Below are 12,203 nucleotides of genomic sequence, written 5' to 3'. Positions count from 1 at the left end.
AGCGACATCCAGTGCAATGGCTGATAGCAGCTGAAGGGCGACATCATGAAGGGATGTAGGGGATTCTGCAATGAACTATTTTACTTTTAATGTTAATGTTAATGTTATACTCCAGGGGTCCCAGGTCCTGTGTCCAGACTATGTTATACAATATATAATATAGTATATAATATACACGGTGCCTGGTCACTAAACACTTCCCCAGCAAGAGCCTATGCGGGTTCCAGTCCTGTATTTGGGGTCTCAGCACCAGTGAGGTGCGACCAGAGCTGCAGAGAGACGTCTGTGAGGGAAGAGAGCACCAGTTCCAGCCAGGAGAATAAAGAGACAGCATTCCAGGGCTGCCTGAAGACATTAAAGAGAGGTAACTTATCAAACACTACACTTTTACACCATATAGTGGTAGCCGCATCAGGGGCCCCAACAGTGCCCTGGCACAGGGACCCCTGCATTTGGGAGAGGTGATGGGGGTTACTCTGTTCCATCCATATACTCTCAGGACTGTGCATGCGCTGCTTAGGCCGACCTGCATAGCTGCAGCTGCACAGTCGTTACTTTAGGACACCGGGTTATGTGTTACATGGTTATTCTAATACACTTTACATTCTGTGTGTATCTTTATTGCGTGTTTTATTATTTTGTGTGGAAGGGGTCATTTTCTGAATGGGTGGGGTTAGTAAATATCACTGAGTGGAGGCCGCCATGTTCTTCTCTCAGATAGGCTGGGATCATTGGGATCCGACCACCGCAGAACACCAGCATGCTGAAGGTGATGTACTTGGCCTCATTAAAACTGTCCGGTAATGTCCTGGCTAAAAAAGCTATAATAAAACTAACAGCTGCCAGAAGCCCCAAATAACCCAGGACACAGTAGAAGGCGATAACCGAGCCCTCGTTACACTGCAGGAGAAGATCAATATCAGGTGGGCACTGACAGCTACTGACGATACAGTATTAAAAGTGAACCTATATCTATATATTTTGATCTGAGAAGCAGAGATATTTGGCAATTTCTAGTCATAACAGAAAATTCATCATGCGGGGCCACTCAGCCCTTCTTCCAGGGAGTGCTCACTGGATTTGCCCTTTGAAACGTGCAGGGAGGCTGATGTGAAATGTTTAATTTTTCCTCAAATAACATGAAGCATACAGCTTAGTGAATACACCCTTATGTAATGCGGTTTTGGTTGGGGTTGTGCTTGCTTGTGTGCAGTGTTGTACTTTTATTATTTTGAGCTCTCGGGAGAACGTGTTAATGCAGATTAGTCTATCCCCAGTGGGTCAAATACCTTCCGATCCATATACTTCCTGGTTATTGACCGTGACAATATCAGGCACATTCCCCATTCTAAGAACCCGCTTTTAGTAAGTGTCTCTTTGTATTCATGCTCGGTTTCACCAAAATTATATAACATTTTGGAAAAAATATACAGCACAGAATTCCAGCGCTGGAAGCTAATATAGCAAAAATCTCTACAATCACAGTGTTTTTGCCCATGACGCTCATATAAGCCGGGATAAAAGTGACCCAGACATTGCAGAAAACCAGCATGCTGAAGGTGATGTACTTGGCTTCATTAAAACTGTCCGGTAATTTCCTGGCCAGGAAAGCGACAACGAAACTCACAGCGGCCAGGAAGCCCATGTACCCCAGAACAGTGTAAAAAGCAACTACTGACCCCTCATTACACTGAATAATGATCTTTCCAGGAGAGGAGTGAGTGTTCATTTCCTGGTACGGAGGGGAAATAGACAACCAGCAGATGCAAATGACCACCTGAATAAATGAGCAGACAAACACCACACAGTTGGGTATTTTGACCCCCATCCATTTCTTCCAAGTGCTGCCGGGTTTGGTGGCTTTGAAAGCGATGCAGACCATGATGGTCTTGGCCAACAGAGAAGACACAGCTACCGAGAAGAGGATTCCAAAAGCAGTTTGCCGCAGCATGCAGGTTACATCCTCAGGACGACCGAGGAACAGAAACACACAGAGGAAGCTCAGGATGAGGCAGACCAGGAGGAGGAAGCTGAGGTTCTGATTATTAGCTCTGACAATGGGGGTGTCCTGGTATAAAATAAATATCCCCAAAATAATGGAGGCTACGACAGACATGAAAACGGATATAGAGGCAAATACTGATGCAACTGAATCTTCTTTGTAGGACAAGAATTCAATGGGTTTTGGAACGCATTTATCCTTCTTCTCGTTAGGATGTTGGTTTTCAGTAGACTTGGGCACCAGGGGCCTCTTCGTCTTCGCGCTTGTCTTCGGCAAAAAAAAATATCTTCGGATTCCGCGAATATTCGCCCGTTCCTGTCTTCTCTTCGGGCGAATATTCGTGGATATTCTTCGTGTTCGTTTTTTCTTCATTTTTCCGGTTAAGGGGTTAATACGGGGTTAACGCGTACCGCAGCAGCTCTGGTGCCAGGAGTTTAAAAAAAAAGAGTTTACAAGTTGGACAGAATTAATGTCTGCGAGTGCGGCGGGGAGACCAGCGGATCATGGGAATATATTTTATTTCAATAATTAATAAATGAAAATGAGCACACTGCCACATATGGCTGATATATCTTCGGGCAGAATGCTGCCCTCTGTTGGTTATATATTGAGTAGCATAATAACTTACTAAGCTACTCAATGTATGGTACCAGCAGAGGGCAGCATTGTGTGCGAAGTTATAATAAGTTATTATGCTAAGTTAAATGTCCGTACCGGTGACTTTGTTGGTCGTTGGCACGGACTTTTAACTGTTGCAGCAGGGTCCCGGGTTTTTTTTCTTTTTTTTTTTCTGCGTAGCAACTAGTGGTAAGGGGCCCTGCGAGTGAGCCTGTTGGTCGCTTGCACGGCCCTTTTACCTACGGATTTCTGCTCCCGTTATCCAACACAGCATCGCAGGGGTTAACGGTAGTGGAAATCAGGAGTTAAAATTGATTGATGCCAGAGGAAGACCCTGCAGGTGACTAATAGGCTCACTCGCGCTGCCCTGTAATCCCTGACGGCAAACCTGCGGATTTCCGCTTCAGTCAACTCCTGCGATGCCGTGAAGATAAGGTAGGCTAGATGGGGAAGGGACCGGGGAGATTAGTAAACGAAGGCGAAGATGCTTCGCGTGTCTTCGTCTTCACCTACGTTTTACTGGCACTGTCTTCTTCTTCTACGTTTCTTCGGAAAGAAAAAAACGGACTCGTGTTCATGTTCACCCGAAGACGAATGCACAAGTCTAGTTTTCAGGACATTTCTGGCAAGATTCTCCATCTATAAGATATTTTAACATTTTACTAAAACATAAACAGTTTCTGTAAACGAAGCCAGTTGTGGACCATGTGATGCCATGGATAATACGTCCCCGTTACTGTAACTTCCTTTAGTAAAATCCTCTCTTTTCCTATTAGGAGGCTGAACCCATTCCCCATTAAGCTGTGATGGTGTTTTGTTGACTGTCTGGAGAGCTCACTGAATTAGGGTTACTCCCCAACACGTCTATAGTGAGTTCCACAGCAGATGAGGTCTACTGTAGGGTTCCTGTCAAACTTGCTCGATGCTGAACCAGCAAAGGTAAAAGCCAACCGTATGACCGAGAACTTGCCCCATTAGCCAATTTATAGGAGGTATTACTACTTTCATTACTACAAGGGTAGTGCTACCTGCATCACATATAATAAGGGCCTAGGAGATTCAACACGGTTTCTACCAAAGACTAACAGCGCTCTGCCTAGGTGGTATTTTACTAATTAGGGAATATTAACTAAACTGTGTAAATTTGACTAAACTGCTTTGTGTGCCCACTATGTAGGAGGTGAGAGTAGGATCTCACCCTATTGAGAGTGTGCCTTGACGTGGCGGGTGAGCTTAATTATGCTTTGGCCAATTCATATAACCAAAACCTCTCATTTATATTATGTTTATATATTTGTTGCCAACTTTATTAGGGTGAGAAGCGCAGACAGTTTTTTGTTTTTTGTATACATTGTACAGCCAACACACTGTATTTGCAGCATGCTCACACTGTTTGGTAGGCCTCGTATTACACGTTTGTATTATTTGAGCCTGTGACTAGCTTAGCGCACCGACATTTTTTCTTTTCCCTGTTTGCACATATTTGAGGTTGTTGGCTCCTCATCAGTCTGGTTGCAGCTTGCTGTCCAGGGGTTAATAGGGAGGAGGTTTAATTGCACCTCCCCCAACACATTAATAAGGTTTTGGTAGCCGTATAAACTGCTTTGTGTGCCCACTATTTAGGAGGTGAGAGTAGGTTCTCACCCTATTGAGAGTGTGCCTTGACGTGGCGGGTGAGCTTAATTATGCTTTGGCCAATTCATATAACCAAAACCTCTCATTTATATTATGTTTATATATTTGTTGCCAACTTTATTAGGGTAAGAAGCGCAGACAGTTTTTGTTTTTTGTATAAAGGACTGCATATAAGAGATGTAAATGGCCTCTGTACAGCGAGATATGTTGTGCGCAGATGATGTACATATCTTGTGAATGGGTCCACGGGGTGGGCCATGTGGAAAGCAGGGTGGACCAATGCTCCAAACGCCATATTTGCAACAGACTGGATGTCCAAGCTGGATTTACCAATGTGATTTACTGTATGATCTTTCATTAACCCATTGTAACCCCTCAGGGGATTTCAGTGATGGCTGCAGAGTCAATGACTCACCTGCAGTTCTTATGGAGTGACCAGCAGATGGCGAACTGCAAAGCACATGGGTGAGGTGAAAAAGGGGCCATTGGGGGTTTTAGGGAGAGGAGTTCAGGGTTGGATGCCAGAGGTGAAGGACCCTCACTGACATAGAAGGAGAGTGAGAGAGGCCTAGGAAGTAGGAACAGAGGCCTGCTTGAAATCCATGCTCAGAGGAGAGCTGCAGCATCCTGGCAGAAGCTTCCAGCAGACAGAGATATAGAGCTGTTTGCAGCAGAGTTGGCAGTGAAGAGGTTAAAGGCTGAACTGCCCTGATTGCATGTGGTGGAGTTATAAGCCTAAAACCTCTCCCCGTCTCCACAACAGGGCGCCCTGAATTCAGTCACACACCAATAAAAGCCTTTGATCTCCAGTCCCACTGACATACTGAAGTTTCCAATACAATTCAAGCCATACTGTGGAGTAAGTTACTCATGGGCACCAACTAAAGGTACCCAGCGGCCACTAGGGCGAAGATCAGGGTGGGCCGCAGTGATTGTTGTGGGTGGGTGAAGCTCATATTGCATATTCTGTATATTTCATGTTTTCTGTTGTATTTATGCAGAGTGTTTTGCTGTGCAATACAAAGTTAATTTTAAGTTAGCCCTGTGTCAGTTTTATTAATCACTCGGCTGTTCCCATCGGGACCCCCATCCATACCCCGGATGCTCCGTGGGGTGGGGGCACTGCCACAGTTATATACCCCAACTCCCAGGTAGCGGAGGCTCAGGATTGGCCTGCAGAGCACAAAGAGGTAACTGGGGTAAAGGACCACAGAGATATTGGTGGGCCTACCCAAAAACCCGTTACACCATCATGGGCAAAGGGCACAGATAGCGCTGATCCTCCCTCAATAAACTCTGGCGTGTGTAAAACATTGCTATGCACCTGTTGTGTTGGAGATCTCTCCTTCGGAGCACGGGACACAGTCGAAGCAGCAGGTGTGCTTTCCTTTGTGCCAGACTCGTCTATAGCCAGGAGGACAGTCTTCAGAACATCGAGAGCGAGGAATCTTAAAACCAAGAAACAGGATTGGAGGAAATGTGAGAAGAAAGTGCAAGTGTCATTGGCCATTACTCTGCCCATGTTCCACCCATCATCCTCTCCTAAGCAAACCTTATGATCCTCTGTTGCACATGCTTTTTTCCCATCATCCTGCCTTATGCTTCTCCTGCGGTATGAAAGCCCTTTGAAAACCCTTTGCCCTTTGTGGTAGCGGCCCCGGTTACCAAATTAATTAACTCATGCTAAAATTTGACACCCTTAATTCAGGCCTAAACTCAGCTTTATGTTGCACGGTCAGCACAATGAGTCTTACACAAAGACATCGGGCAGATTTAAGCTCCCAATAATGAAAACATGAGTTTTATTGACAGCTTAGCTATTTCCTCAACTAGCAGATGACCAAACTCCCCTGTCCGTCCAGGGACCATTTTCCAGTTTTTAAGCGATCGCTATGCTTTACTTTTTACTTTGAATCAAATTAACTTTTAAGCTTTTTTTTCAGGCATCCGACTCCTTTTCTACCGTCTTGGTCTTTTCTGAACAGAGATGAGAAACCAGGTTCTTTGCTGCAGACACGGCCTAAGAGAAATGGATGCCTATTGGTTCAAGAAACTCTCGGGTTATCCAATACACCCTATATATGCTACAATCTTACACACACACAGTATAACACGGCATGTAGATTAGGCCTTACTCTGCATTTAATGAGTGTAATATACACAGGGTGAGTTATATGTTATTTGGAACAGTTGTTTCTGATGTTTGTCGGGGTAATAAGTCACATATATGTCACTGACCTCCCGTGAGTGGTTTTTCCATCTTATGAGGCTGTGATCGAGGAGAAGTTGTTCTCCTTCTGGTGCTGATACATCGAAGCTCCCGACAAGTGCGTGTAAGATGCTTTTATTGGGATATTGTGCGTAATTCCTTATTTCATAGAAATTCTCCAACTCTCCCTTCTCATTGAAGCTCATTTTCATATTACTGGCACCACGGAATTCAATTCTTCTCAACAGTATCTAAAATAATGAATATGCACATATGAGGGGGGTTTCAGCAGCTTGATGACATTCCATACAGAGAGAGAGAGTCTTTATTTAATTCTGGACATGGGGTCTCCAGAACTGTCCCCAATACTCTCCAGACCTCTGGTCAGACTTCACCTAATGTGGAAAAACCACCACCCTCTTCCTGACTTTAATACCAATGGCTTAGAAAAAGAGACCTCTGAGATCTTGAAAGGCTATGTGATCCTCCATATTTTTCTATGTCAGACCAATAGAAGGTATTCTCTATGATCATAGATCTCTTTGTGTGGAGCTACAAATGTAGATAAGCGGAATTAAGAATTAAAATGTATGAAATGATGAAGGGTAACCTTAAAGATTTGAGTGAAACTAAAATTAAAGAAAATAATGAATTGAGATATAAAGGGGAATGAAATAAAGTTATCACCTTAAACATGATGTGTTCCTGCTTGAAAATGTTTCTGTGGTCACCCACGGATGAACGGATTGGAGGAATTTGTAAATGTCCCAAACAATTCAGGAGAAACATTAACTTCAAAAATGAAATGTCCTTTCAACAATCTCCCAACTAACCTCAAACTCTATTCAGCTCTTCACAGCATCACAAAAAAGGCAATGGTCCCAAATGAAGGGAAAAGGGGGAATGGTCCTTCTGGATTGTGCTCTCCCTGCTTTTTCATGGGACAGTATTTACAAATGGAGACTTGATTTCAGATGTCTCTATAGGAGAGCGTTTGGGCTCCAGTGATCATTAATCGGTGCGGTTCAATATAAGGAGAGAGGTTACACTGCACCCGTACTAAAACCAAGGATTTTGATTATACAAACGAGGATTTTCCAAAATGGAGAGACTGGAAAGTGAGTGCTTACTGAAGAAGAAGTTCCACTTGGACTCTTCAGAGTAAAAACAGACAAACCAATGCAACCCGATGGGATCCACCCATTAAAAGAGCTTTGACGTGTCCCGGCAAAGCCACGAGCACCACTAACCAGTCGCTAATCACAACAGTGGTTCCAGAAGACTAGACGTCGGCAGCCGTAGTACCCCTGCACAAAAAAGGTGGTGGGGAAAACTCGGTCAACTGCAGACCAGTAAGCCTTACATCGGCAGTTGGCAAAATAATGGAAACAGAGCTAAACGATAGGATTGTTAAATATCTGGAAGTAAATGGTTTGCACGATCAGAAGCAGCATGGATTACTACAGGAAGATCCCGTCAAACTAACTTGATTTATTTTTTGGGTAACTAAGATAATAGTCCCAGCAGGGGCAATTGAAGTTACTTATCTAGATTTTAGTAAAGCGTCTGACGCTGTCCCTCATAGAAGACTTAGAAATAAATTGCAGTCTTTGGGTTTGGTTGCCAGAATATTTGATTGGATAAGAGAAAAGAGGCAGAAGGTTGTCGTTAATGTTCTTATCTGCCGTCACATTCTATGTTCTATGATGCAGTTTCCTGTTTATTGGTGCAAACCATTCCCAGGAACAGGCATTTCTCAATAAATCAAAGTGCTGCACATGGGGGGAAGAATTACCAGATTTGGAAAAAATGGTTTTGAAATAGCGAAACGCTACTTGTACTTATTGCCCCATAAGGTGCAGAAAAAAGCAAAAAAACATAAAAACATTGGGTATTTCCAAACTGAGGACAAAAAGTAGAATCTATTTAGCAGGTTTTTTCATTACCTTTTATAGATGAGTAAAAGTTTTTTCTAAATGTTTCACCATATTTTATACTTTTTTTAATAGTAAATAATATGATACAATCAAAACAATGGCATCTAAAGAAAGCCCTTCTTGTCCTGAAAAACCCAATATCTAATGTGTGTGGGTTCAGTAAACGGGAAAGAAGAAAATTACCGTATTTGCTCGATTATAAGACGAGGTTTTTTCCAGAGCAAATGCTCTGAAAAATACCCCTCGTCTTATAATCGGGGTCGTCTTCTAATCAGACCCCAAAAAAATGCTGGCGCCATGCTGCTTACCGGTCGCGAGAAGCGTCTCTTCTGTTAGAAGCAGGGCAGGAAGCTTGCAGCGTCCTCACAGAACTCTATCTCCCCCCTCCCTCCTCTGGGGGCGGGGCCAGAGAAGTTGCTACAGCCGGTCCCCTGCAGAAGTCTGCGAGTGGGAGATCTGCAGTTCAGGTGAGGGGGTGGGGGAGGGTTTTTGAGTATGTGTGAAGTGTGTGTGATTAAGGGAATGAATGAGTATTTAAATGTTTGTGAATGAGTGTGAGTGTGTGTGTGATAGCATGGATGTGTAAGGGGGGTGGGGGTTGTAGCATGGCATATGGAGGCTGTAATCCCACTGCTATCATCCCCAGGTTCCAGCATGTACTGGCTGCCTTGGCTTGATAGGAGTGTGATTGCTGTTAGCAGTTTGATATATATATATATATATATCAAACTGCTAACAGCAATCACACTCCTATCAAGCCAAGGCAGCCAGTACATGCTGGGTTAAAAGGCATATCATGGGGCTGAGTGGCATATAGGGGGTTAAAATGCATTTCTGGACCTCCAGAAATGCATTTTAACCCCCTATATGCCACTCAGCCCCATGATATGCCTATATACCTCCAGAAATGCTTTATACCCCCCTATATGCCACTCAGCCCCATGATATGCCTTTTAACCCCCTATATGCCAGAGTGGCATACAGGGGTATAAGGCATATCATGGGGCAGAGTGGCAAATAGGGGGGTATAAAGCATTTCTGGGGGCAGAGTGGCATAACTGGGGGGGGCAGGTTGGCAAATAAAAGGAAATTAAAAAAATATATTTTTCTCAATCATAGCTTTTATTAAACATGAAAATAATTTACATTAATTAATATTTACTGGTAAAACTTTTTCCCTATAGGGTAGTCTTATATTCAGGCTTTTTGTTTTTTTCCTAAATTAATATTTTGATTTTGGGGGGTCGTCTTATAATCGGGGTCGTCTTATAATCGAGCAAATACGGTACAGCTAAACACGAGCAGCGCAGAAATGTTAAAACGGCCATTGTCACGAAGGGTACAAAAAATAAAATCAGCCTTTGTCACGAAGGGGTTAAGGACGGAACGGCTGTCCATGCGCGGTGATCTGGCTATCGTACCTCTTACCTGAGTTTTGTCTAAAGGCTGTCCTGTACAGCGGGCGATTACTTTCAAGGAATCTGTAAAGTGGATATAGAGGCAAAAGGTGATCATTGTTGACCTTATTTGCATGCGCCTACCCAGAATCCCTTGTGGTTGTGGCAGCACCATGAGATTTCTGAGGAAAAAACAAGCCTTCTGGCGTCTGTAGATGAGTGATTAATAATAATACTTCTACTATCCCTTTAATTTTCAGTGGAAGGGGTTTCCATCACCTCTACTCACCATAACTTATATAATGGTATTTCTTTTGCTACCCCAAGCCTCAAGAATGAAGCCAATGTCCCAGCCTCATGCTGACGGGTCTTATTAAAGATGAAACTGCTGTCCATGAAACTGCTTCTTGGCCTTTTGGCTAAGATTAAGTGTAGTCCCTCTTGTGGTGGGGAGGGATGAGGCTTGTCTTCTGGCCTTAGGGTTTGGGAAAGCAATGGAACCTGAGGTGGAAATGCTCCGTCAGAAGTGCTAGAGTCACTGTGTATGGTATTGCACGCCACACAGTGAGTGCATGTTCTCACTGGTGACCTTCCAGCGCTACTCTTCCCCATGTACCATTAGGTCTTGGGGTTGAGAATTATTTTTGAATCTGGCAGGCCACCAATGGCTTGCCCTTAAATTATTTTTCTTTAATTTATATTATCACTTTGTTTGATCACGAGTGCCTATTAATTTCCCTGTTTTTTGAATTCACGGCTTTGAAATTCACGGCTTGGCCCCCACTATTCTTTGGCACACGATTTCTGTAACCACGTTTTGGACACTGTTTTCTTTTTAGGAGGCAGTGAAGCCTGGACTTTGCTGGAGGAGGATTGGAGCCTTCTGGCCCTTTCCTCTCTTCAAGAAGGCCAGCAAGGAGTCTCACTCTTCGGAGTGAGACTCAAGATCCGACCCTCCCATGGGGGGGTTGGAATTTGTCCGAGTTCTCCGTGAGGGAACTCGGTATCGTAGTCTGGCTTCTGCTGCCTTGTGCACAGTTGCCGCACCCAGGAGCACGCACCTCGGGCTTCAAAAAAAAAAAAAAAAAAAACCCAATAGGGAGAGGGGGGAAACACTGATCCTCTGGCCTTAGGTGCTTAATTGCTCTGGCAGAGGTGCCGGAGTCACCGTGTGCAGTATTGCATGCTGCTGCGCACGTTCTGCGCTGGTGGCTTTCCTCCAATAGCGCCATATGGGCTTGGAGTAAATTCTACTTTTGAATCTGGCTAGGCCAGACATGGCCTGCCCCTATTTATTTTTTATTTATACATCACAATGTGTGGATGCATGTGTGCCTATTAATTGCTTTTTTGACTTTCGCGGTTGCCGAATCGCTTTGCGAGGCTACGACCACTGTTTGATTTTCGTTTTTGGACACTTTTGCTTTGATCACTGTTTTTTTGGCAGTGAAGCCTAAAGGGGGTTACTCCCTTGCGGAGTGCCCCGAAGGCAAAGGGGTCTCACCCTTCGGGGTGATACTCGAAGATCCGGCCCTCCCATGGGGGGGGGGGTTTGTCTGGGTTCCCCTTGAGGGAACTCAGTATCGTTTACTGGGCTTCTGTTGCCTCTTCGGAGCACAGAGCAGCACCAATGGAGCACGCACCTCGGGCTCCAAAAAAAAAAAAAAATAGTCAAGTCTAGTACCCCAATGGGAAGATGGGGGAAACACTGATCCTCTGGCCTTAGGGCTGGGAAAGCATGGAGTCGAGGTGCTGATTTGCCCCAGCACACATATGCTGGAGTCACCATGTGCAGCTTGCACGCCTCAGCACATGGTGAGCGCACGGTCACACCAGGCGGTTCTATGCACGTCCTTTCCCTTGACCCATCAGGGCTTGGGTTTGTGACTCTATTTTTGAACCCGGTCAAGCCATGAATGACCGACCCTTATTTATTTAATTTATATAATCACAATGTGTGAAACACATGTGCGTATTCATTTGGTTTTTGGATTTTCACGTTTTTGACCCACTTGCGAGGCCACGACCACCCTTTTGATTTTCATTTTGCTGTTTTTAAGTGTTTTGTGTGTGGGGGTGCCACAGGATCCCTCCAGGTGCCAAATACTCCAGCTAAGCCCCTGTGCCCTGAAATCACTTTAGTACCAAAATCTACTAAGACCTCTGGCTCATCACTAGAATATCCATTAAATAAAATATCACATAAACTGAACATTTATATATATAAATATAGATTATAAAAAGGTAATATAGAGAATACATAACATTATGACTGCCTGCCTAATATTGTGTAGGTCCCCCTTTTGTTGCTAAAACAGCCCTGACCCATCGAGGCTTGGACTCCAGTAGACCTCTGAAGGTGTGCTGTGGGATCCGGCACCAAGACGTTAGCAGCAGATCCTTTA

The 12,203-nt window shown here is 44.3% G+C and overlaps 1 protein-coding gene across 1 annotated transcript; it reads right to left on the bottom strand.

Moving 5' to 3' along the window:
* Positions 1-754: 754 nt before the first annotated feature.
* LOC128464351 (vomeronasal type-2 receptor 26-like) lies at positions 755-4,550 on the bottom strand. The gene is made up of 2 exons (XM_053448086.1): positions 4,482-4,550; positions 755-2,269 (listed from the first exon to the last, which is right to left on the bottom strand). Exons 1-2 carry the CDS (start codon positions 4,548-4,550, stop codon positions 1,349-1,351), a joined length of 990 nt encoding a protein of 329 aa, XP_053304061.1. The 3' UTR covers positions 755-1,348.
* Positions 4,551-12,203: the final 7,653 nt, after the last annotated feature.

This window comes from Spea bombifrons, chromosome 1 (assembly GCF_027358695.1).
Source record: "Spea bombifrons isolate aSpeBom1 chromosome 1, aSpeBom1.2.pri, whole genome shotgun sequence".
NCBI lineage: Eukaryota > Metazoa > Chordata > Amphibia > Anura > Pelobatidae > Spea > Spea bombifrons.
This window is presented reverse-complemented; position numbering and strand designations above follow the sequence as displayed.

Bases quoted from the DNA above. Each gene is read 5' to 3' on its own strand.
- LOC128464351 (XM_053448086.1), bottom strand. From the start codon at position 4,550: ATGGCGTTTGGAGCATTGGTCCACCCTGCTTTCCACATGGCCCACCCC. The intron at 2,270-4,481 runs GTACATCATCTG...TTTTTGCCGAAG, and splicing joins TGGACCCATTCACAAGATAT to ACAAGCGCGAAGACGAAGAG.